The 25,523-nt window shown below is 47.8% G+C and overlaps 3 protein-coding genes across 3 annotated transcripts; 1 reads left to right on the forward strand and 2 right to left on the reverse strand.

The window, feature by feature from the left end:
• Nucleotides 1-663: 663 nt before the first annotated feature.
• Nucleotides 664-5,427, reverse strand: LOC125544741 (putative disease resistance protein RGA3). Its single transcript, XM_048708489.2, has 2 exons — nt 4,978-5,427; nt 664-2,484 (listed from the first exon to the last, which is right to left on the reverse strand). The coding sequence occupies exon 2, from the start codon at nt 2,289-2,291 to the stop codon at nt 792-794; it is 1,500 nt and encodes a 499-aa protein (XP_048564446.2). The 5' UTR covers nt 2,292-2,484; nt 4,978-5,427; the 3' UTR covers nt 664-791.
• Nucleotides 3,393-4,926, forward strand: LOC125544739 (disease resistance protein RGA2). The gene has a single exon (XM_048708488.2). The coding sequence runs from the start codon at nt 3,409-3,411 to the stop codon at nt 4,924-4,926; it is 1,518 nt and encodes a 505-aa protein (XP_048564445.2). The 5' UTR covers nt 3,393-3,408.
• A 141-nt stretch (nt 5,428-5,568) lies between the features above and the next one.
• Nucleotides 5,569-6,180, reverse strand: LOC125544742 (uncharacterized). Its single transcript, XM_048708490.2, has one exon. The coding sequence runs from the start codon at nt 6,070-6,072 to the stop codon at nt 5,833-5,835; it is 240 nt and encodes a 79-aa protein (XP_048564447.1). The 5' UTR covers nt 6,073-6,180; the 3' UTR covers nt 5,569-5,832.
• Nucleotides 6,181-25,523: the final 19,343 nt, after the last annotated feature.

Here is a 25,523-nt window from a genome sequence, read left to right on the forward strand (position 1 = left end):
CCCCCCTTGCCCTAAATCAATTCGGTTTGGGCCTTGGGGGGGGGCACACTCCCTTTGCTTCCCTCTATTTCCACTAAGGCCCATGTAGGCCCATTAAGCCCCGGGGGGGGGGGGGGTTCCGGTAACCCCCAGTACTTCGATATATGTCCGAAACCTTGTTGTTGAACACACACCTAATTAGAGAGGATTCGAAGGTGAGAGAAGGGGAAGACACTGGAATTTCTGATCAGGGGGCAACCTTATTCATTCATCCTCAGTACAGATATTTACAGAGCTTCACTTTTACAAATAAGACCTCTGGCTTTCCTATTATACAACAAGAGTACCGACACAAAGTCCCAGGGAAGTTGTGGCATTTTCTCAAATTGCTCCAAAATTTGCCGCCACACTTTACCACACCTGCATTTTCATGCAAGACAGACATAGATAGGGAATTTGCAGCTACGGCAAGCTATATCCGCATCATACTCTACATTGCTTCTTTTGAGTGGTTAAATTTGTCAATGTGCATGATAGAGCATGCTATTTTAAATACACAGTAAGAGTTAATATTTCATTTGAACTTTAAAAGTATGTAACACAGTTTTTATGATTCTACTTCTTGCTAGCATTCAGATTTGTATGGAAAATACATACAAAAAAGAAATAAAAGACGCCTCAGGGGAAATAAACACCTAGGTCTTTTAATCAAGGAGAGCGTATGACGGACCATCATTGTGAGCACGGAGGCTCGAACGCAGGCGGGAAACATTCAAATATACAAGCACCTATCCCCATGATGAAACCCAGAATCAAACACTCTGCAAGCGAGAGCGCTTCTTGTTCACCACCATACGCCGCGATGTCATTATGCTGCAGCTCACCAGGTAGCTATAGTAAGGAGGTATCCGAGACTTCCACGCTAGGAATTCACAATTTCCACGCGGTATAGCACTTCCAGATACGACATCCAGCAATGTTAGCTTTGGAACGTCCTGCTGCGGAGAGCAGACCTGATGAACACCATTGGCCACAAGGACTTCGGAACCGCCGCCTGCCATCCTCCAAAGGTATATAGGCCGCCCTTTCCGCATCAGATCGACCGGATGCTCGCCAAACATGAGCACATGCTTGGCAGTGAACTCTCTGATGCGCTCGAGAGCCTTGCGCCAAAACCGGGCACTGAGATTTGCTCTCAGCAGGGTGCCGATTATGTTTGCATTGATGAAAGAGGCGTTGAGCTCAGCTGCAATCTCCATGGCTATGGATGATAGCTCTGAATAGTCCTCCGGGCCGGCGTCTCTGAAGGCAATCATCTTGAAGAAGTACCAGTAAGCTTCATGGGGCAAAGCATTCAGTCTGAGAGCCTGGGTTGTTCCGAACCGCATGATCCTCTCTGACCTGCCTGTAACTATGACTTTGCTCCCGTGTGCCATATGGCTCAGTAAAGAGCACAACCTGCTCCATATTTCCTTTTCCAAATCCCCAATCAGCTCCACAACGACCAGCAGCCTCCCATGTGAAGCGCTGTTTCTGTACTTGACAACACCGCTGTCTTGCAGAGCATTCGCTTCCGTGCCTCGGAGTTGGAGATCATCCCCGCCGAGGAACACGATCGAGGAGAAGTAGCCGCGCACCCTGCCATCGTAGCAGACATGCTCAACGAGGGTGCTCTTCCCGACCCTTGCGGGTCCGACTACCGGAAGAACACCGAAATTTGCTGTGCCAGGGGGGGCAACCTGCAGCAGGAAGCTCACGATCCTCTCGTATTCCGTGTGACGGCCGAACATGCACATGTCCGTAGACAAGTAGCTGCTGCAAGGTTGCCGGCACAGCAGAGGATAGCACTTCAAGAACACCACAAACTCCTTCATGTCGGCGACAGTCGTCTCAAGGCAACAAAGCGCTTTGCTGAGCTCGTTGCCGTCGAACACCATGTTCTTCGGCGCCCTGGCAGAGAGGCAGAGCCGCTTGACGGGACTGAATCGGCACAGCATAAGCGAGCGGTCGCTCACCTCATCTTTGGCCGTGGCGTCGCCTTCTCCGCGGCGTATGCACGTGAGGGCGTCGAGCATGTAGTAGCCTCTGTACATGTCGTTCCTCAGCATCTCGAGCTGCCGGAGCATCGCCTGGTTGGTGATCTGCCGCCGCTCGGCCTCCTCGACGGTGGCCTGGACTCGCAGCAGAAGGCGGCGCAGCCGTTGCAGGCTCTCTTCCGCTCCTCCGGCCTGCAGCCGGTGGTACCTGTCGACGAGGAAGGATACGGACCTGCTTATAATATCGCCAAGAACTGCAGAGACGATCACCTCCATCTTGAATCCTTTGGGGTAGAAGGGGAAGGAGATGCCTTGTTCGTTTGCTCTCTTTTAGAAGGCTTTATTCACGAATCGGCAGTGCTGGTTTCAGCCAAAAGGTCTGTAAGGCTCTGTGACTGAGGTTGGAAAGAGAGCCTTGGAGTAGCCGCGAGGGAAATGTCAAGTCGCCAACCATTAGATCGCACCCTGGCTGTCAACGTCAGAAAGTAGCAAGTCAAAGCACAGAGGAGAATACAACTGGTAATACTTCAATCAGTATCAGAGGGCCTGGTATACATTGCAATTTTGTGCTGAAAACCATCTGGATTTTACATTTTAGAAACAAACAAACAAAACCCCGTTGAAACTTGTTACTACCTCCCTCCGATCCATAATAAGTTGGATCGGAGGGAGTTGTATATATCCCGCTTGCTGCAAACCATATTTTCAGAGTGTCAGGACAAACCCCAGTTCCGTCCACGCTGGATTCAGAGATGCAAAACTAACTGACGCTTAAGGATGCTAGCGGAGGGGCGATGTGAACAACTCAAATTGAGATTCTTGCTGACCGCGAGAAACTCGTCACTCTAGAAAGCGCTCTTGTGACCATTCATCACTCTCAAATCTTCGTGAAGTTCTACAGATCCATGGTACTAGCTTCGCCACAAATTATAACACCGTTTTAGGGTTTAAAGTCAATATTCTAGCCATGTTTTCCCCCCTTTTCGTGTGGGGGATCTTTAGTACTGTCTCAAAATAAGTGTCGCTGATTTACTATAAAATTGTACTGAATCAGCAACATTTATTTTGAAATGGAGGGAGTAGTTTGGTTGGAAAATTTAGCAGGCTTGATTGGGACATGAATCAATGTTCTATACATTTCTTTCATGTATCAAAATAAAGAATATTGCTTTTTTATTTTGAGGGAAGAATATTGCTTTATTAGTAGTACTGACTCACTGTCGTATTGGGTCAATTTCGACGGCCTTGTTGTCAAAGTTACGACGGGTCCATCTGTCCATGGGCAGAAGCCAGGACTTCTATGCCTCAACCCGAACCACAAGTTGGTCTTTCCCTCTTCTCTTCTTTGGTAGATCCATCTATCCCACCAGGAACATTGCAGGGGCCTTCCGAAATGGAGCCGCTTCTCTCTGCAATCGTGGGTGATCTTGTCAGCAGAGCCCTGTCCATGGTAACCCAGAGATACCTGCAGTCCAAGGGAGCAGAGGAGGAGAAGCTCCAGAGGCTACGGGCAGTGCTGCTAAGGATCGATGCCACCGTCGAGGAGGCCGAGGGGAGGCACATCACCAACCAGGCAATGCTCCAGCAGCTCCAGATGTTGAGACGAGGTATGTACAGAGGCTACTACACGCTCGACACCTTCAGATACCGAGAGCACAGGGACGAGGCCGATGGCAAGGCGAGCACTCGCCGTTCGCTTGCCCTGTCCAGATTCAGCCTTTCCAGTTCCAGACGTACCTCCTCCTCCGTGTGCGATGCCCAGAGGATGGACCTGGTGCTTGATGCCGGGAGCTGCAACAATCTCGACAAGATGCTCAGCAGACTTGAGAGAATGATTGGTGACATGCAGGAGTTCGTGATGTTCTTGGGCAGCTATCCTCGAATCTCCCAGCAACCTTACGACGCGTATTTGTTTCATGATCAGGTTATGTTTGGCCGGCAGATGGAAAAGGAGACAATTTTGAGCTTTCTGCTTTGTAGAGAGGCTGCAAGGAATGGAAGTCTGGGTGTGCTGCCGATAATTGGTCCAGCGAGAGTCGGAAAGAGTACACTTGTTGAGCATGTCTGCCTTGACGAGAGGGTGCGGAGGCGCTTCTCGTCGATCGTCTTCTTCAGCGGAAATGATCTCAATGGTGGAAACTTGGCCACTCTAAAAGGTAGCGGCGTGATCAAGCATCAGAACCTTGCTTCCACCCCGCATGGAGACTCACTGGCTGTAATTGAGCTAGCAGGGGACATGGACGAGGAAACATGGAGGGGGTTGTACACCTCGGCAGCAAGCCACCTGACGCCAGGCAGTAAAATCATACTCACCAGCCGTTCAGAGAAGATAGCATCATTAGGAACGGCACAGTCTCTTGTGCTGAAATTTTTGTCCCAAGAAGCTTACTGGTATTTCTTCAAGACGGCTGCATTCGGAAGCACAGACCCTGGTGAGCATCCTAACCTGGCAGCCCTCGGCATGGAGATCGTCGTCCACATGAACAGATCATTCGTGGCAGCGAACACCGTTGCCAGCTTACTGAGAACCAATCTTGACACACGGTTTTGGCGCAGAGTGCTGAGATGCTTGAGAGATTTTGCAAGCAAGCACCTGAGCATGTTTGGCGAGCACCCGACCAATCTCCTGCAGAAGGACCAGCCTGTGTACATGTGGACAATGGCCAAGACAAGCAATGTCGTCGTAATGCGTGATATTTATCATGAGCCCTCTCCCAAGATCAGTGAGGTTCCCAGGATAACGACACAGGATGTTTTGTCTGGGCGAGTTATGTCTGAAGGGACATTCCAAGCAGTGGCATGGAGGTCCAGGATACCTCCCTGCTACACCTACTTGGTGAGCTTCATTGTGTCACGGACAGACAAGCACGCGGTGCTCGGTAAGAAGCGGTCTCGGCAGGAGAGAATTTGATGTAAAATGCAATAATGTATAGCTAATATGATTGCAAAGTGCACGCCTTACCTTTTTTTTAACAGCGCCCAACATCTCCTCACTTATGTGTGGCGGCTTGCTCCATGGATCTCCAGCTATATCTCCACAAGCCGAGTACTGAACTCAACAGTCCACACTCATCACACAGCATAACCGTCTGGCAGAACTGCTTCAAGCCAGACTGACAGAACCTTTTTTATCTGCAAGGCAGGCTGACAGAGAAAACCAGTAGGAAGGAAGAGATGTTACTGATACAAAACCCTGACAGTTAGTAGTCCAACACTACAGAAGAGCAGCAGCATTTTACAAGATCTCTGAGCGATCGTGCCTTTCCCAGTGAAATTACTGCACTGCACATGTAGTCTATATGTAAAGGAAGTATGTTCAATACAATGCAGGGTCAGCTCCCCTGTAAGACCTTTTAGGGATTTCACTATAGACTACATACGGAGCAAAATGAGTGAATCTACACTGTAAAGTATGTCTATATGCATCCCTATGTAGTTCATAGAGGAATCTCTAAAAAGGTCTTATATTTAGGAACGGAGGGAGTAGCATGGAGCCTGGCCCATATGCAACACAAACTCTATTATTTCTGTCAATTCATTTATACTTTCATACTTTCGTAGCCCAAATCAAATTCTTATTGCGTACTGAAATAACATGAACATTTCTAGGTAGCAGCTTTGGCAGAAATCAGGTATTCCAAGGACCCACAGTGTGAATAGACATGAGTTTCACATAAGGATGAAAATCAAGCATAACCAGGGACCGTTATTGACATACTAGAACAACATTTAGGGTAGTCTAGCTCTGGCTATCCAATCTGAGAACATCGCGGAACCGCACAACGAATCCGCCACCCTCCTGCTAGACCCGTACGCACTAATTACCAACCAAGCCGTCGCAGAGGTCAGGGAGGGAGGACGAGCCGAGGGAGCAGGGCAGGTCCTGGTCCAGATCCGGGGCGGCGGCGGCGGCGGTCTTGCTGGCGAGCTCCACCGCGCGGTCAAGGAGGCTGCGTGGCAGGAGGTCCGCCGGCGGAGGCAGTCGCTGGTGGCGCTGCAGCCACCACGCGACCGCGGCCGCCCTTGCCGCGCCTCCGCTGATGGCGCTCCCCGGCATCGGATCGCCTTGCTTGCAGCTCGCAGGACGCCGCGATACTCCGAGAGGGTGGGGGAAAGCGGACCTTGAGCACTTGACGTGAGGAAGAGCCGAACGAAGTGGTTTGCGACTGCCCCAGATATCTATAGGCCCTTTATCGGCTCACATTTTCTGTATGGGCCGAATGCTATCCTTCTGCTTCTGTTTTCTTTTTCCAAAAGAATTCCTGTTTTCACCCTCTACTTAAACATTTCTGAGGCAAATAACTCCATTCAACAGTTTTTCATCCAGATTACCTCTACTCCTAATGAAGCGGTTAGTAACCTGATACTCCGATTTTATTTTCGTCCAGTTTTATTTCCTCTCACCTCACACCACCGTTGTACCATTGGTTTCTTACCCATTAGTTTATCTTTCTCTTCACTTTCCCCCCCAAAGAAATCAACACTTTCCTAACGTACTCCTATCAATACAATTTGCTTTAGGAAACACATAATATATTTTCAGGAAAAAATAACGAATTTTAAGGAAATTAACAAGTAAACCATGACAAACAAATCTTACTGTAAAAGTATTATATCTCTCCTCATAAAATAGGAGTCGTTCATTGTATCTAGGCTCCACGATCAAAGGAATCCCACCGATTTTTTTCACTATCAAACCCCACGTCCCCACCTTCCATTCTGGTGTTTTTAATCTCCCGTCACGGTTCCTCTTCCGGTCTCCCAAAGGCACACATGCCCCCACGAGGCCACGACCACACATGCCCCCACCCCATCTCCCCTTCCTCCCGACCCTTAGCCCTAGCCCCTGATCCTGTCGCCGCCATAATCAACGCACGGACAGAGTGGCGGCGCCCGCTCGGCTCCGCCGCAACGACCGCAACCGGCGCGAGGCATCGCTCTAGGTGGCGTGGCGGTGACCCAACACCCGCGACCGCAACCACCCGCGGTGTAGCTGCTCATGGCGACGGTGGTGCACGCTTACTCGCAGCCACCGGTGGCTGCTCCCCATCTCCAGATGGTCCCGACACGGTCGCAAGCGGCGCGACGACACCCTTCACTACTACCCCTCCGAGCATCCGCGACTGCAATTACGTTTCTTCTCATCTTGGCGTCCTCCGGATCCGCCATCACGGATGTCGCGCTTTTCCCATCCGATCTGATCCCCGATGTTGTCTCTGTCCATGAAACCTCCTCCTCAGCCCCTTGTGCTGCCCTCTCGCACGGCTTCTCCTCACAACATTCTTCTTTGCCATAAAGCCCCTCGGTCGAATCTCCGACTCATTGCAAATCGAAATTGCCGACCCAGCCAATCTTGCTGGAACGGCGTCTAGCTCGCCGTGCTCCACTGATTGTAAGTACTTTGGACCTCTGCTTCCTGTATACACTTGCAATATTTGAGGGTTCATGAATGGAATGGCGAGATGCCTTTTTGGATGCTTAGATTCTTGATGTGTGTTCTATAGTTTCCTTGACCCATGGTCTGGAAGCAGGAAGGCAAGGAGCCAAATTGTGCTTTATTACTTTATAAGAGACAGTCTGGTGCAGAAAGACGCCACTGCAGAGGGAAGGTTCTATTTTCATGGGCTTGCTTAGCTACTAAGGAGATGGGCATTTATTCAGTGGCGTTGTCGATTTGCTGAGTATGCTTTGAGTTTGACGCTTTCAGTATGTACAGGATACAGTTAGGTAAGAGAGCAACCTCAGTTTTTGGCTTAGGTGTAGACTAGCCATTATGTCACACTCTTATTCGGGTTCGGGTTATGGAAATGATGTAACAAACAAAGTAAATTGTTGGGGAACGTAGCATGCAATTTTAAAAAAATTCCTACGATCACGCAAGATCTATCTAGGAGATGCATAGCAATGAGAGGGGGAGAGTGTGTCCATGTACCCTCGTAGACCGAAAGCGGAAGCGTTAGCTTAACGCGGTTGATGTAGTCGAACGTCTTCTCGATTCAACCAATCAAGCACCGAACGTACGGCACCTTCGAGTTCTGCACACGTTCAGCTCGATGACGTCCCTCGAACTCTTGATACAGCAAAGTGTCGAGGGGGAGTTTCGTCAGCACGACGGCGTGGTGACAGTGATGGTGATGTGATCCGCGTAGGGCTTCGCCTAAGCACTATGACAATATGATCGGGGGAGTAAACGGTGGAGGGGGGCACCACACACGGCTAAGAAATAATTGATGTGCTTAGAGGTGCCCCCTACCCCCGTATATAAAGGAGGGAGAGGGGAGGAGGCCGGCCTAGGGCTCGCCAAGTGGGAGGAGTCCCACTTGGACCCCTAGTCCAATTCGCCCCCCTTTCCTGTTACCGGAAGGGGAAAGGGGGAAGGAGTAGGAGGAGGAGAAGGAAAGGGGGGCCGCGCCCCCTCCCCTTATCCAATTCGGACTCCCCATGGGGGAGGCACCCCTTGTGGGCTGCCTTCCCTACCCTCTATGGCCCATATGGCCCATATCTTTCCCCCGAGTGTTTCGGTAACCCCCAGGTACTCCCATAAAAACCCGAAACACTTCAGGAGCATTCTGGTGTCCGAATACCATCGTCCAATATATCGATCTTTACATCCCGACCATTTAGAGACTCCTAGTCATGTTCGTGATCTCATCCGGACTCCGAACAATCTTCGGTCACCAAAACACATAACTCATAATGCAAATTGTCATCAAACGTTAAGCGTGCGGACCCTACGGGTTCGAGAACTATGTAGACATGACCGAGACACATCTCCGATCAATAACCAACAACGGAACCTGGATGCTCATATTGGTTCCTACATATTCTACGAAGATCTTTATCGGTCAAACCGCAATGACAACATACGCCATTCCCTTTGTCATCGGTATGTTACTTGCCCGAGATTCGATCGTCGGTATCTTCATACCTAGTTCAATCTCGTTACCGGCAAGTCTCTTTACTCGTTCCATAATGCATCATCCCGTAACTAACTCATTAGTCACATTGCTTGCAAGGCTTATCATGATGTGCATTACCGAGAGGGCCCAGAGATACCTCTTCGATACTCGGAGTGACAAATCCTAATCTTGATCTACGTCAACCCAACAAACACCTTCGGAGATACCTGTAGAGCATCTTTATAATCACCCAATTACGTTGTGACATTTGATAGCACACAAGGTATTCCTCCGGTATTCGGGAGTTGCATAATCTCATAGTCAAAGGAATATGTATAAGTCATGAAGAAAGCAATAGCAATAAAACTTAACGATCATAATGCTAAGCTAAAGGGTGGGTCTTGTCCATCACATAATTCTCCTAATGATGTGATCCCATTCATCAAATGACAACACATGTCTATGGTCAGGAAACTTAACCATCTTTGATTAACGAGCTAGTCAAGTAGAGACATACTAGGGACACTTTGTTTTGTCTATGTATTCACACATCTATCAATTTTCCAGTTAATACAATTCTAGCATGAATAATAAACATTTATCATGATATAAGGAAATATAAATAACAACTTTATTATTGCCTCTAGGGCATATTTCCTTCAGTCTCCCACTTACACTAGAGTCAATAATCTAGATTACATTATAATGATTCTAACACCCATGGAGTCTTGGTGCTGATCATGTTTTCCTCGTGGAAGAGGCTTAGTCAACGGGTCCGCAATATTCAGATCTGTATGTAATTTGCAAATTTCTATGTCTCCCTCCTTGACTTGATCGCGGATGGAGTTGAAGCGTCTCTTGATGTGTTTGGTTCTCTTGTGAAATCTGGATTCCTTCGCTAAGGCAATTGCTCCAATATTGTCACAAAAGATTTTCATTGGACCCGATGCACTAGGTATTACATCTAGATCGGATATGAACCCCTTCATCCAGACTCCTTCATTTGCTGCTTCCGAAGCAGCTATGTACTCTGCTTCACACGTAGATCCCGCCATGACGCTTTGCTTGGAACTGCACTAACTGACAGCTCCACCATTCAATATAAATACTTATCCGGTTTGCAACTTAGAGTCATCCGGATCAGTGTCAAAGCTTGCATCGACGTAACCATTTACGACGAGCTCTTTGTCACCTCCATAAACGAGAAACATATCCTTAGTCCTTTTCAGGTACTTCAGGATGTTCTTAATCGCTGTCCAGTGATCCACTCATGGATTACTTTGGTACCTCCCTGCTAAACTTATAGCAAGGCACACATTAGGTCTGGTACACAACATTGCATACATGATGGAACCTATGGTTGAGGCATAGGGAATGACTTTCATTTTCTCTCTATCTTCTGCAGTGGCCAGACATTGAGTCTGCCTCAACTTCACACCTTGTAACACAGGCAAGAACCCTTTCTTTGACTGATCCATTTTGAACTTCTTCAAAACTTTATCAAGGTATGTGCTTTGTGAAAGTCCAATTAAGCGTCTCTCTATAGATCTTGATGCCCAATATATAAGCAGCTTCACCGAGGTCTTTCATTGAAAAATTCTTATTCAAGTATCCTTTTATGCTATCCAGAAATTCGATATCATTTCCAATCAACAATATGTCATCCACATATAATATTAGAAATGCTACAGAGCTCCCACTCACTTTCTTGTAAACACAGGCTTCTCCGAAAGTCTGTATAAAACCATATGCTTTGATCACACTATCAAAGCGTATATTCCAACTCCGAGATGCTTGCATTGAGGGAGTCCTAGACTAATGGGTCCTCGGGCGTCCGGCCTATTAGCCATGGGCCGTACTGATGGGCTGTGAAGATATGAAGACCGAAGACTGCACCCGTGTCCGGATGGGACTCTTCTTGGCGTGGAAGGCAAGCTTGGCGACCGAATATGTAGATTCCTTTCTTTGTAACCGACCTTGTGTAACCCTAGATCCTCCCGGTGTCTATATAAATCGGAGGACTTAGTCCAGAGAGGGGATACTCATTATCATAACCATACAAGCTAGACCTCTAGGGTTTAGCCATTACGATCTCGTGGTAGATCAACTCTTGTAATACTCATATTCATCAAGATCAATCAAGCAGGAAGTAGGGTATTACCTCCATAGAGAGGGCCCGAACCTGGGTAAACATCGTGTCCCCTGTCTCCTATTACCATCGACCTTAGACGCACAGTTCGGGACCCCCTACCCGAGATCCACCGGTTTTTACACCGACATTGGTGCTTTCATTGAGAGTTCCACTGTGCTGTTGCTAAAAGGTTTGATGGCCCCTTCAATCATCAATAATGACGCTGTCCAAGGAGAAACTTTCCTTCCCGGACAACTCTTTGTGTTCGGTGGCTTCGCACTGCGGGCCAACTCGTTTGGCCATCTGGAGCAGATCGAAAGCTACGCCCCTGGCCATGAGGTCAGATTTGGGAGCCTGAATGCGGACATCCGTGGAGACTTGATCTTTGCTGGATTCGAGACCGCGGTAGCCGCTCCTGGTCGCCCCGATGATAATGACCTAAATCTGTCATCAGACCGCATCTAGGAGATCGCTCCTGTAACCGCTTTGGCCTTAGATGCGGAGCAGACGGCGCCACCCAAGGATAGGAGGATCAACCCCACCACGGAGGCCACAGATTCCACGGTGTTGGAGCCGCACATAGACTTAACCTCTCACGACGTCTTTGTCACTAGAACTCCGAACTCGTCTCCGGCCGTAAATTCCGAACCACATGAGCCTACTGACGCCGAACTTGATCGTTTATCAATCTTCGAATTCAGCGTCGCAGACATCTTCCAGCACTCGCCTTTTGCGATGTGCTAAACTCATTAAAAAACCTGTCCTTGGCGGGGGACTCTCAGCCGAACTATATCCGGTTCGAACTAGGGGCTGACGATGGAGGATTTTGCTCCCCACCCGCCACCCACTTCATAGCCACGGTCGAGGATTTGACTGACACACTTGATTACGACTCCGAGGACATCGACGGTATGGACGGCGATGCCAGAGAAGAAGAGGCCCAGAACCCGCTGTTTACCGGACGCTAGACACCCACTTCCTTGTATGATGTATACATGGTGGATGCACCAAATGAGAACAACGACGACGACAAGGAAGATCCAGCTGAGGATAAACCTTCCGAAATACAGTCCAAGCGCCGGCGTTAGCGGCGCCGCTCTAAGTCATGCCACAGTAAAGACAGCAACACCGGCACCGGAGAAGATAACACTCCAGAAGGTGCCGAAGACAACGAAGACCCCGTTGATACAACAAATGAACAAGATGAACGCGAAGATGGGCAGGTTAGCCCTGGTAAACAGGCCACGCACGAAGATTCGGAGGACGATAATTACCTTCCGCTCTCCGAGGATGAGGTGAGCCTCGGCACTGAGGATTTCATCGTGCCTGAGGAACCTCTTGAGCAGGAGCGCTTCAAGCGCTAGCTAATAGCCACTGCAAGGAGCCTGAAAAAGAAGCAGCAGCAGCTTCAAGCTGACCAAGATCTGCTCAATGATAAATGGACCAGTGTCCTAGCAGCCAAAGAATACGGCCTCAAGCGCCCAACCAACAGCTACCCAAAGCCCAAATTGCTACCTCAGTTTGACGAGGAGGCGCCGGAATACATACCACCATCGTACAATGCGGCTGACCGACCACCACGTGGTCGGGACAAAACGGCAACTCACGCCGAATACCAGCCCGCCCCGCCTCATCGCACAGGTAGAGGTAAATTAGCCCACGACCATACATATGACCTCTGGCAAAACCTGAACAATAAAGCAGGACACACCAGGTCAATCTACGGATCGCGAGGACGTGCCTCGACACGCGACGACGACCACCTATTCAGACGTGATAAACCTAGTCATGCGCGGGCTGAAAACCACAGACGGACTCCATCAGAGCTACGTCGTGATACGGCCCGATATAGAGGCGCCGCACACCCTCATTGCTTCACTAATGAGGTCCTGGATCATGAATTCCCAGAAGGGTTCAAGCCCGTGAATATAGAATCGTACGATGGAACCACGGACCCCGCGGTGTGGATCGAAGACTTCATTCTCCACATTCATATGGCCTACAACGATGACCCCCACGCCATCAAATACCTCCCTTTAAAACTCAAGGGGCCATCTCGGCATTGGCTAAACAGTCTGCCTGAAAATTCCATCGACAGCTGGGAGGACTTGGAAGAGGCCTTCCTCGATAACTTCCAAGGTATATATGTTCGACCTTCGGACGCTGATGACTTAAGCCATATAGTTCAACAGCCCGGAGAGTCCGCTAGAAAATTCTGGACTAGGTTCTTAACTAAAAGGAACCAAATCGTCGATTGTCCGGATGTCGAAGCCCTAGCAGCCTTCGAACACAGCATCCGCGACGAATGGCTCACTCGCCACCTCGGCCAAGAAAAGCCAAAATCCATGGCGGCCCTCACGGCACTCATGACCCCGCTTTTGTGCGGGCGAGGATAGTTGGTTGGCATGTAGCAAAAACAATGCAAGCGACGCCGGCACCCGTGAAGCTAAAACTAGCAAAGAAAAGTCTCGACGCAACAGATACAAACGTCAAAACAACAATGACAACACCGAGGACACAACGGTCAATGCCGGGTTCAGTGGCTCTAAGTCCGGTCAGCGGAAGAAGTCGTTCCAAAAGAACAATTCAGGTCCATCCAGCTTGGACCGCATACTTGATCGTCCGTGCCAGATTCATGGCACCCCGGACAAACCACCCAATCATACAAATAGAGATTGCTGGGTTTTTAAACAGGCCGGCAAATTAAACGCAGAGAATAGGAAAAAGGGATCGCAAAGCGAGGACGATGACGTAGAGCCCCGGCAGCCGAATACAGGGGGACAGAAGAAGTTTCCCCCTCAGGTCAAAACGGTGAACATGATATATGCTACCCACATCCCCAAGAGGGAGCGCAAGCGTGTGCTCAGGGATGTCTACGCGGTAGAGCCAATCGCCCCAAAATTTAATCCATGGTTGTCATGCCCGATCACTTTTGATCGCCGGGATCATCCGACCAGTATCCGTCATGGTGGTTCAGCCGCACTGGTCCTAGACCCAATAATTGATGGGTTCCACCTAACTTGTGTCCTTATGGACGGTGGTAGCAGCCTCAATCTGCTCTATCAGGATACAACGCGGAAAAATGGGCATTAACCCATCACGGATCAAGCCCACCGGGACTACCTTCAAAGGAGTCATACCAGGTGTAGAGGCCCGCTGTACGGGCTCAATCACACTGGAGGTTGTCTTCGGATCTCCGGACAACTTTCGAAGCGAGGAGTTAATCTTCGACATCGTCCCCTTCCACAACGGCTATCACACACTGCTCGGACGAACCACGTTTGCTCGATTCAACGCAGTCCCACACTATGCTTATCTCAAGCTCAAGATGCCTGGTCCACGCGGCGTCATAACGATCAATGGAAATACGGAATGCTCCCTCCGTACAGAAGAGCACACAGCTGCCCTAGTAGCAGAAGTACAGAGCGACCTTCTCAAGTAGAACCTTTATTTGGCTGTCGAGCCCACGGACACCGGTAAGAGGGTCCGAACTACTCTGCAGCAGGAGAGCTCGGCTCGTCAGGAGCTCGACTAGCAATCCGGCCTCCTTCTCAGTCCCGATCAAGTAGTGGCATTCGTGCCACGCGTACATAACTACGCACTCAAAATTCCATGGGCATCGACGGAGGCATAGCTAGCTTGTGATCCATAGTACGGCTCAACCGACATCGGTTAAACACATACTTTCACTTTTACTTGTTTCCTTTTCAGGTCTCAAATCCTGTAGGCCCCATCTGGTGGTCTGGTCATTGGTCCTCCTGAAGGACAAACATACCAAGACAGCGAGAAACGCAGACATATGGGGGACTTTCTAGGTGATTCCGTTAACGATAACTCTACTGTTTTTCAGGACCCACATGCAGCTCTTGGTTTCGGCATGTTAAAAGCCTATTGCTTATCGCACTACCTGTATCAATGCGCCTTGATGTACTAATTACATTACAATGAGAACAGTTTGCGGCTGGAGCTTTCAGACCCCAGCCTTTTCCTTTACACCTTTTCTGTTTTCTTTCTTTTTCTCCCTCTGCTCCCCTGTGGGTAACGTTGCAGATAGCACCCATACACTTCGGTACGTTTCATGTTTGCCAGGGGCTGCTCAGCACCCCACACTACGGCAACAAAAGTCCGAACACTTTTTATAAGTATAGTTCGGCACCCCGAATTTAACATTATATGCATTGGCTCTGAATCATGTCTTTGGTCAATAGTTGGGTTGCCCGGCTCCTGTGCTTGCTACCTTACATTCCTCTATATCGGCTAAGGTTGTAAAGGGAGAACTACTGCGATTGTGCCTTGGTTTACCCAAAGGAGCACCTCAGTAGAGAAAGCCGAAAACTGACTGTCATGATGTGTCGAGAGTCGGTCAGCTGTTTGGAGATTGCAAATCGTCGGAGATTTCTTCCGTGTTACGCGAAGGATTGGTACTTCCCGATCAGACACTTATAGTACTCTAGTTCGGATACTAGGGGCTTCACCCATGTTTTTATTGTCGAACTCCTATGGCTAAGTGAGGGCGTTATAGCCGCATAGTCTGGTTGCCTGGTTCGTTGCGCTAAACAACTCCTTCAAGGACCATCTAATTGGATCAAGATTGTTTAGATTCCATCCCGAACACCCCCGTACTACCTACATGGGGGCAGAAGCCGACGACTGGCTAACCCTCAGATTTCATACAACACGGCCGCACAGGAAGTAAAAATTTAAAAACACAACAAGCATTATATTACATAAACACTTTGTTTTATACAAGGTAGAGGGAGCTCGAATACACTCATTCAAAGATAGTGTCTTTCTCACAATAATCCGCGACAATGCGGGATCCCTCCAGGACACCATCAAAATATAACTCGGGTCGGCGGTGCTCCTTGCCCTCAGGCGGCCCCTCGGTCATCAGCTTCTTGGCATCCATATTCGCCCAGTGCGTCTTGACGCGAGCAAAGGCCATCCGTGCACCTTCGATATAGACCGGCCGCTTTATAACATCAAGCCAGGGACAGGCATCAACAAGCCGCTTCACAAGTCCGAAGTAGCTGCTGGGCATCAGCGCGGCAGGCCATAGTCGGACTATTAACTCCTTCATGGCTAGCTCGGCCGCCTTGTGTAGCTCGACCAACTGTTTCAGCTGGTCGCCGAAGGACACCGGATGTTCGGGTCCAAGATATTGAGACCAGAACAGCTTCTCCGTAGAACTTCCTTCTTCGGCTCGATAGAACTCGACAGTGTCTGATACGCTGCGCGGCAAATCCGTAAACGCCCCTAGAGAGCTCCAAACTCGGGTAAGTAAAAGGAACGTTTTCTTCATAGACTTGCTTTGCATAATGAACGCCTTACCCGCCGCGATCTTCCTGGCCGCCCGGATTTCCTGAAGGGCGCTCTGGGCCTCGGCTCGAGCCTCTTGTGTGCTCTGGCGGGCGTTCGCAAGTTCGGACGCTTGCATCTTAGAATCACGCTCCAAGGACTCGTACTTCTTGATGGCATCCTGGAGCTCTTGCTGGACCTCGCTGACCCGGGCCTCGTGCTTCTCGCGCGCAGCGTGTTTGTAACACCCTCGATGCGACTATATCTCCCACGTGTCGAGGCACGACTTAGAGGCATAATCGCATTGAAGGCATATGTCGCAAGTTAGGCAATCTTCACAACAACCCATGTAATATATAGGTAATAAAAGGGGAGATAACATAGTTGGCTTACACTCGCCACGTCAATCAAGGTACATAAATAACATTACATCAACCAAACACTCATGGCCCGACTACGGCGCCAAAATAAAAGATAACCCAACAAGCGACACGGTCCCGATCACCCCCAACTGGGCACCACTACTGATCATCAGGGAAAGACACGTAGTATCGTTGAGAGTCCTCGTCGAACTCCCACTTGAGCTCAAGCGCGTCACCTGGAGCGGAATCATCAGGCCCTGCATCTGGTGTAATAGTAATCTGTGAGCCACAGGGACTCAGCAATCTCGCACCCTCGCGATCAAGACTATTTAAGCTTATAGGTAAGGCAAGGTAAAATATGTGGAGCTGCAGCAAGCGACTAGCATATATGGTGGCTAACCTATTCGCAAAAGAGAGCGAGAAGAGGAGGCAAAGCGCGAACGCATAACTAAAGAGGGCAAACCTGCGACAAGCATTACTCCAACACCGTGTCCACTTCCCGGACTCCGCCGAGAAGAGGCCATCACGGTAACTCACACGGTTGATTCATTTTAATTAAGTTAAGGTTCAAGTTATCTACAACCGGACATTAACAAATTCCCATCTGCCCATAACCGTGGGAACGGCTTTCGAAAGTTCAAATCCCTACAGGGGAGTCCCAACTTAGCCCATGACAAGCTCTCACGGTCAACAAAGGAATAGACCTCCTCCCGAGACGTTCCGATCAGACTCGGTATCCCGGTTCTTCAAGACAACTCCGACAATGGTAAAACAAGTCCAGCAACACCACCCGCTGTGCCGACAAATCTCGATAGGAGCTGCACATATCTCGTTCTCAGGGCACACCAGATAAGCTAAGCATACGGGAGCCAACGTAACCCAAGTTGCCAAGGGACGGCCCCGCACGATGCTCTAGGTTGGACCAACGCTCAGAGGAGCACTGACCCGGGGGGTTTAAAATAGATGACCCTTGAGTCCGCGAAACCCAAGGGAAAAGGCTAGGTGGCAAATGGTAAAACCAAGGTTGGGCATTGCTGGAGGAGTTTTATTCAAGGCGGACTGTCAAGGGGTTCCCATTATAACCCAACCGCGTAAGGAGCGCAAAATCCGGGAACATAACACCGATATGACGGAAACTAGGGCGGCAAGAGTGGAACAAACCACTAGGCGAGAGGCCGAGCCTTCCACCCTTTACCAAGTATATAGATGCATTAAGATAACGTGGCAATAAAATGATATCCCAACAAGTAAATAATGTTCCAACAAGGAACGGACTCCAATCTTCACCTGCAACTAGCAACGCTATAAGAGGGGCTGAGCAAAGCGGTAACATAGCCAATCAACGGTTTGCTAGGACATGGTGGGTTAGAGGTTTGACATGGCAATTTGGGAGGCTTGAAAGCAAGTGGTAGGCATCGTAGCATTGGCATAGCAAAAGAGCGAGCATCTAGCAAAGCAAAGATAGTATTGATTTTGAGGGTATGATCATCTTGCCTGCAAAGTTGTCAGAGTTGACTGGATCCTCGAAAGCAAACTCAACGGGCTCCTCGTTAGCAAACTCGTCTCCCGGCTCTACCCAAACAAGACAAACAAGCAACCGTAACACAATCAACCACGTGCAAGGATCAAACAATATGATGCAAAGATGGTATGCTATGCGGGATGCGATGCGGGATGCATATGAAAGATTTGACAGGGATGCATATGAAAGTCTCGTCCCCTACCGCCACCGTGCTCTAAAAGATCTAAGTGAAGCACTAGAGCAAAAATTATCACGCTCAAAAAGATATAAGTGAAGCACATAGAGTAAACTAACAAATTTCAATTCATACATGGCTCTCTCAAAAGGTGCGTACAGCAAGGATGATTGTGGTAGACTAACAAGCAAAGACACAAATAATACAAGACGCTCCAAGCAAAACACATATCATGTGGTGAATAAAAATATAGCTCCAAGTAAATTACCGATGGAAGTGGACAAAAGAGGGGATGCCTTCCGGGGCATCCCCAAGCTTTGACTTTTTGGTGTCCTTGGATTATCTTGGGGGTGTCATGGGCATCCCCAAGCTTAGGCTCTTGCCACTCCTTGTTCCATAATCCATCAAAAGAATTCACCCAAAACTTGAAAACTTCACAACACAAAACTCAATAGAAATCTCGTGAGCTCCGTTAGAGAAAGAAAACAAAAGACTACTTTAAGGTACTGCAGTGAACTTGTTCTTTATTTGTATTGGTGTTAAACCTACTGTATTCCAACTTCTCTATGGTTTATAAACTATTTTACTAGCCATAGATTCATCAAAATAAGCAAACAACACACGCAAAACAGAATCTGTCAAAAACAGAACAGTCTGTAGTAATCTGTTACTAACGCAAACTTCTGGAACCCAAAAAATTATACCAAAATTATAAGACCTGGGCAATTTGTTTATTGATCAGCAGCAATTGGAATCACTATTTTATCACGTTCTGGTGATTTTTGACAATTCGGGCACTGAGCGCAAAGATTCTGGAAATTACAGCAAGATCAAATAACTATCTTCCAAGAAGATCTAATAGGTTTAACTTGGCACAAACACTAATTAAAAGATAAAACCACATCTAAACAGAATCTAGATGAATTATTTATTACTAAACAGGAACAAAAAGCAAGGAACAAAAATAAAATTGAGCTGCCTCCCAACAAGCGCTATCGTTTAACGCCCCTAGCTAGGCATGATGATTTCAATGATGCTCACATAAAAGATAAGAATTGTAACATAAAGAGAGCATCATGAAGAATATGACTAGCACATTTAAGTCTAACCCACTTCCTATGCATAGGTATTTTGTGAGAAAACAACTTGTGGGGACAAGAATCAACTTGCATAGGAAGGTAAAACAAGCATAACTTCAAAACTTTAAGCACATAGAGAGGAAACTTGATATTATTGCAATTCCTACAAGCATATGTTCCTCCATCATAATAATTTTCAGTAGCATCATGAATGAATTCAACAATATAACCAGCACCTAAAGCATTCTTTTCATGATCTACAAGCATAGAAAATTTACTACTCTCCACATAAGCAAATTTCTTCTCATGAATAGTAGTGGGAGCAAACTCAACAAAATAACTATCATGTGAGGCATAATCCAATTGAAAACTAAAATCATGATGACAAGTTTCATGGATATCATTATTCTTTATAGCATACAAGTCATCACAATAATCATCATACATATCTACTTTGTTCTCATAATCAATTGGAACCTCTTTCGAAATAGTGGATTCATCACAAAATAAAGTCATGACCTCTCCAAATCCACTTTCATCAATATAATCATCATAAATAGGAGGCATGATTTCATCATAATAAATTTGCTCATCAAAACTGGGGGACAAAAAATATCATCTTCATCAAACATAGCTTCCCCAAGCTTGTGGCTTTGCATATCATTAGCATCATGGATATTCAAGGAATTCATACTAACAACATTGCAATCATGCTAATCATTCAAATATTTAGTGCCAAACATTTTATAGATTTCTTCTTCTAGCACTTGAGCACAATTATCCTCTCCATCATACTCACGAAAGATATTAAAAAGGTGAAGCGTATGAGACAAACTCAATTCCACTTTTTATAGTTTCTTTTATAAACTAAACTAGTGATAAAATAAGAACATAAAAGACTCGATTGCAAGATCTAAAGATATACCTTCAAGCACTCACCTCCCCGGCAACGGCGCCAGAAAAGAGCTTGATGTCTACTACACAACCTTCTTCTTGTAGACGTTGTTGGGCCTCCAAGTGCAGAGGTTTGTAGGACAGTAGCAAATTTCCCTCAAGTGGATGACCTAAGGTTTATCAATCCATAGGAGGCGTAGGATGAAGATGGTCTCTCTCAAGCAACCTTGAAACCAAATAACAAAGAGTCTCTTGTGTCCCCAACACACCCAATACAATGGTATATTGTATAGGTGCACTAGTTCGGTGAAGAGATGGTGATACAAGTGGTATATGGATGGTAGATAAAGGTATTTGTAATCTGAAAATATAAAACAGCAAGGTAACTAATGATAAAAGTGAGCGTAATCGGTATTGCAATGCATTGAAACAAGGCCTAGGGTTCATACTTTCACTAGTGCAAGTTCCCTCAACAATAATAACATAATTGGATCACATAACTATCCCTCAACATGCAACAAAGAGTCACTCCAAAGTCACTAATAGTGGAGAACGAACGAAGAGATTATGGTAGGGTACGAAACCACCTCAAAGTTATTCTTTCCAATCAATCCGTTGGGCTATTCCTATAAGTGTCACAAACAGCCCTAGAGTTCGTACTAGAATAACACCTTAAGACACAAATCAACCAAAACCCTAATGTCACCTAGATACTCCAATGTCACCTCAAGTATCCGTGGGTATGATTATACGATATGCATCACACAATCTCAGATTCATCTATTCAACCAACACAAAGGACCTCAAAGAGTGCCCCAAAGTTTCTACCGGAGAATCACGACGAAAACGTGTGCCAACCCCTATGCATAGGTTCATGGGCGGAACCCGCAAGTTGGTCACCAAAACATACATCAAGTGAATCACGTGATATCCCATTGTCACCACAGATATCCACGGCAAGACATACATCAAGTGTTCTCAAATCTTTAAAGACTCAATCCAATGAGATAACTCCAATGGGAAAACTCAATTCATTACAAGAGAGTAGAGGGGGAGGAGAAACATAAGATCCAACTATAATAGCAAAGCTCGCGATACATCAAGATCGTGCCAAATCAAGAACACAAGAGAGAGAGATCAAACACATAGCTACTGGTACATACCCTCAGCCCCGAGGGAGAACTACTCCCTCCTTGTCATGGAGAGCACTGGGATGATGAAGATGGCCACCGGAGAGGGATTGCCCCCTTCGGCAGGGTGCCGGAACGGGTCTAGATTGGTTTTTGGTGGCTACAGAGGCTTCTGGCGGCGGAACTCCTGATCTAATATGCTCCCGGATGTTTTTAGGGTATATGGAGATATATAGGCGGAAGAAGTATGTCAGGGGGGACACGAGGGGCTCACGAGGGTGGAGGGCGCGCCCAGGGGGGGTGGGCGCGCCCCCTACCTCGTGGCCTCCTCGCAGGTCCCCCGACGTGCACTCCAAGTCTTCTGGGCTTCTTTCCTTCCAAAAATGAGTTCCGTGAAGTTTCAGGTCAATTAGACTCCGTTTGATTTTCCTTTTCTTCGAAACCCTAAAACAGGGTAAAAACAGAAACTGGTACTGGGCTCTAGGTTAATAGGTTAGTCCCAAAAATGATATAAAAGTGTATAATAAAGCCCATAAACATTCAAAACACTAGATAATATAGCATGGAGCAATCAAAAATTATAGATACGTTGGAGATGTATCAGCCAACATGGGTATCCAGATCCCTCTGTTGGTTATTGGCCAGAGAGATGTCTCGGTCATGTCTGCATGATTCCCGAACCCGTAGGGTCTACACACTTAGGTTCGGTGACGCTAGAGTTGTTATGGGAAATAGTATGCAGTTACCGAATGTTGTTCGGAGTCCCAGATGAGATCCCGGACGTCACAAGGAGTTCCGGAATGGTCCAGAGGTGAAGATTTATATATGGGAAGTCATCATACGGTCACCGGAAGTGTTCGGGGGTTTATCGGTATTATACCGGGACCACCGAAGGGGTTTCGTGGGTCCACCGGGAGGGCCCACCTGCCACGGAGGGCCCTATGGGCTGTATGTGGAAGGGAACCAGCCCCTAAGTGGGCTGGGTGCCACCCCCTTAGGGCCCATGCGCCTAGGGTTGGGGGGGGGGGACCCTAAAGGGGGCGCCCCCTTGGCTTGGGGGGCAAGCCCCCTCCCCTTGGCCGCCCTCCCTCTAGATCTCATCTAGAGGGGCCGGCTCCCTTCCCCCTTCACCCTATAAATAGAGGGGTGGAGGGAGGGAAGACACACCACTTCCAAGGCGCAACCCTCCCTCTCCCAACACCTCCTCCTCCTCCTCCGTTGAGCTTGGCGAAGCCCTGCCAGAGAACTACGAGCTCCACCACCACGTCGTCGTGCTGCCGGAGTTCTTCCCCAACTTCTCCTTCCACCTTGCTGGATCAAGAAGGAGGAGACGTCCCCGGGCTGTACGTGTGTTGAACGCGGAGGCGTCGTTGTTCGGCGCTTAGATCGGAATCAACCGCGATCTGAACCGCTGCGAGTACGACTCCTTCATCCGCGTTCTTGTAATGCTTCCGTTTCGTGATCTTCAAGGGTATGAAGATACACACCCCTCTCTCTCGTTGCTAGTCTCTCCATAGATTGATCTTGGTGATGCATAGAATTTTTTTAATTTCTGCAACGATCCCCAACAGTGGCATCATGAGCTAGGTCTATGTGTAGTTTCTATGCACGAGTAGAACACAAGTTGTTGTGGGCGTTGATTTTGTCAATTTACTTGCCATTACTAGTGTTATCTTGATTCGGAGGCATCATGGGATGAAGCGGCCCGGACCGACCTTACACGCACGCTTATGTGAGACGGGTTCCACCGACTGACATGCACTAGTTGCATAAGGTGGCTACCGGGTGTCTGTCTCTCTCACTTTAGTCGTATCGGATTCGATGAAGAGGGTCCTTATGAAGGGTAAATAGAAATTGGCATATCACGTTGTGGTTTTTGCGTAGGTAAGAAATGTTCTTGCTAGAAACCCATAGCAGCCACGTAAAAACATGCAACAACAATTAGAGGACGTCTAACTTGTTTTTGCAGGGCATGCTATGTGATGTGATATGGCCAAAAGAATGTGATGTATGAGATTGATCATGTTCTTGTAATAGGAATCACGACTTGCATGTCAACGAGTATGACAACCGGCAGGAGCCATAGGAGTTGTCTAAATTATTTATGACCTACGTGTCACTGAAAACGCCTTGTAATTAGTTTACTTTATTGCTAACCGTTAGCCATAGTAGTATAAGTAATAGTTGGCGAGACAACTTCATGAAGACACGATGATGCATGGTGTCATGCCGGCACTACAAAAAAATACACTTCTGTGATGATACGTGTTTGTCATAGTAGGTCGCTTTTTTTGTCATGCATGTACATCCATGACAAATTTATGACAGAATCAAGATAGTCATACCTGTGCTGTCGTAGAAGTGTTCCATGATATTACCAAAATTATCATCATGGAAGTGTCCACTTCCATGACGATAAATCGTGCGTCACAGAAGTGCTTTCGTCAAGGGTGACCGACACGTGACACCCACCGTAACGGAACGACGTTAAGCTATCGGGTCGGGTTTTGGATCCGATAACCCGTTAACAGCCCCAACCAATGGGAAATTTCCACGTGTAAAATTCTTATTGGCCGGACGAAACACGTGTCAGCTCGTCAGTGGGTCAGATAGGCGCCTATGATATGTCGACACGTGGCACGACCCAACAGTGGCCCATTCCGGTGAAAAGGCCGGCCCAGTAAAAATTAGCAGGCCGACCCATATAAGGCCTACTTGTGTCAGGGCCATTTAAGCCGCCGGCCCATACGAGATGTGCCAATTCGGCCTGTTAAAGATTTGACACCATTGCAGCCCATCGTCAGTTCGAGCCCGTTAACAGCCCGCTATATACTTGGGCTCAATATCGACCCGATGAGATTTCGGCCTGTTAACGGCCCATTTAATGGATGGGCCAATTTTCAGGATGTACATCTTTCGACCTTTTAGCGACCCATTTAAATGTTGGGCTAATTTCCGGCCCGGTGTATCTTTCAGCCTGTTGACGGCCCATAAATCTGATGGGCCATTTGTAGTCGGACCTGTGTTTCGGCCTTTTAGTGGCCCATTTAAGTGTTGGGCCAATTTCTGGCCCGGTGTCACTTTCAGCCTGTTGACGGCCCATAAATCAGTTGGGCCAATTGTAGTCGGACCTGAGTTTTGGCCTTTTAGCGACCCATTTAAGTGTTGGGCCAATTCCCGGCCCTGTGTGCCTTTCGGCCTGTTAACGGACCATAAATGAGTTGGGCCATTTGTAGTCGGACCTTAGTTTTGCCCTCTTAACGGCCCATGCCCTTCATGGTCCAATACCAGCCCGGTTTCTCTTTCGGCCTGCTAAAGGCCCACAACACAGTTGGGCCGTTTACAATACGACCTGACTTTCGGCCTCTTAGCGGCCCATGCTCTTCATGGTCCAATACAAGCCCACTGTCTCTTTCGGCCTGCTAAAGGCCTACAGTATAGTTGGGCCATATGTAGCCCAAACTTAGTAACGGCCTGTTAACGGCCCATGAAATAAATTGGGGCCACCTGTTGCCCGCTTCGATGTCGGCCTGTTAACGACCTGGGAGGTAAGAGGGCCGACCATTAACTTTCGTCCTAGTAACGGCCCATTAACTCAATGGGCCCACTAAAGTTCGTTCATGTCTTTAGGCCAAATTAGATAATTTGAGCCCATTATGACGAGCAAAGGTATGGCATACAAGGAATAACGTTGCACATCCAGAATATATTACAGGAAATTACATCCACTGGGCAATCAAAGATTGATGCCAGTGCAAATAAATGAGCAGAACCTAACCATCTACAACGTCATAATCTGCAACCTCAGCACATATGACGCCCATAAGCATGTGGGCAAGTTCTTGCTGCTTTGCCACACTGTCTCTGAAAACATTGATCAGTTGTTGTGTCGCACGACTCTGCACCTCTGATTCATCCACCATTTCCATCATTGCTTCAGCCATTAATTGGTTCACAAACATACATTTATTCCGTTGCATTCGAGACAGAGGATACTGAACAGATTCAGATGGTGATT

The sequence above is a fragment of the Triticum urartu genome, chromosome 3A (genome assembly GCF_056163025.1).
Source record: "Triticum urartu cultivar PI428250 chromosome 3A, HENAU_Tu73, whole genome shotgun sequence".
Taxonomy (NCBI): Eukaryota; Viridiplantae; Streptophyta; class Magnoliopsida; order Poales; family Poaceae; genus Triticum; species Triticum urartu.

Bases quoted from the DNA above. Each gene is read 5' to 3' on its own strand.
- LOC125544741 (XM_048708489.2), bottom strand. From the start codon at position 2,291: ATGGAGGTGATCGTCTCTGCAGTTCTTGGCGATATTATAAGCAGGTCC.
- LOC125544739 (XM_048708488.2), top strand. From the start codon at position 3,409: ATGGAGCCGCTTCTCTCTGCAATCGTGGGTGATCTTGTCAGCAGAGCC.
- LOC125544742 (XM_048708490.2), bottom strand. From the start codon at position 6,072: ATGCCGGGGAGCGCCATCAGCGGAGGCGCGGCAAGGGCGGCCGCGGTC.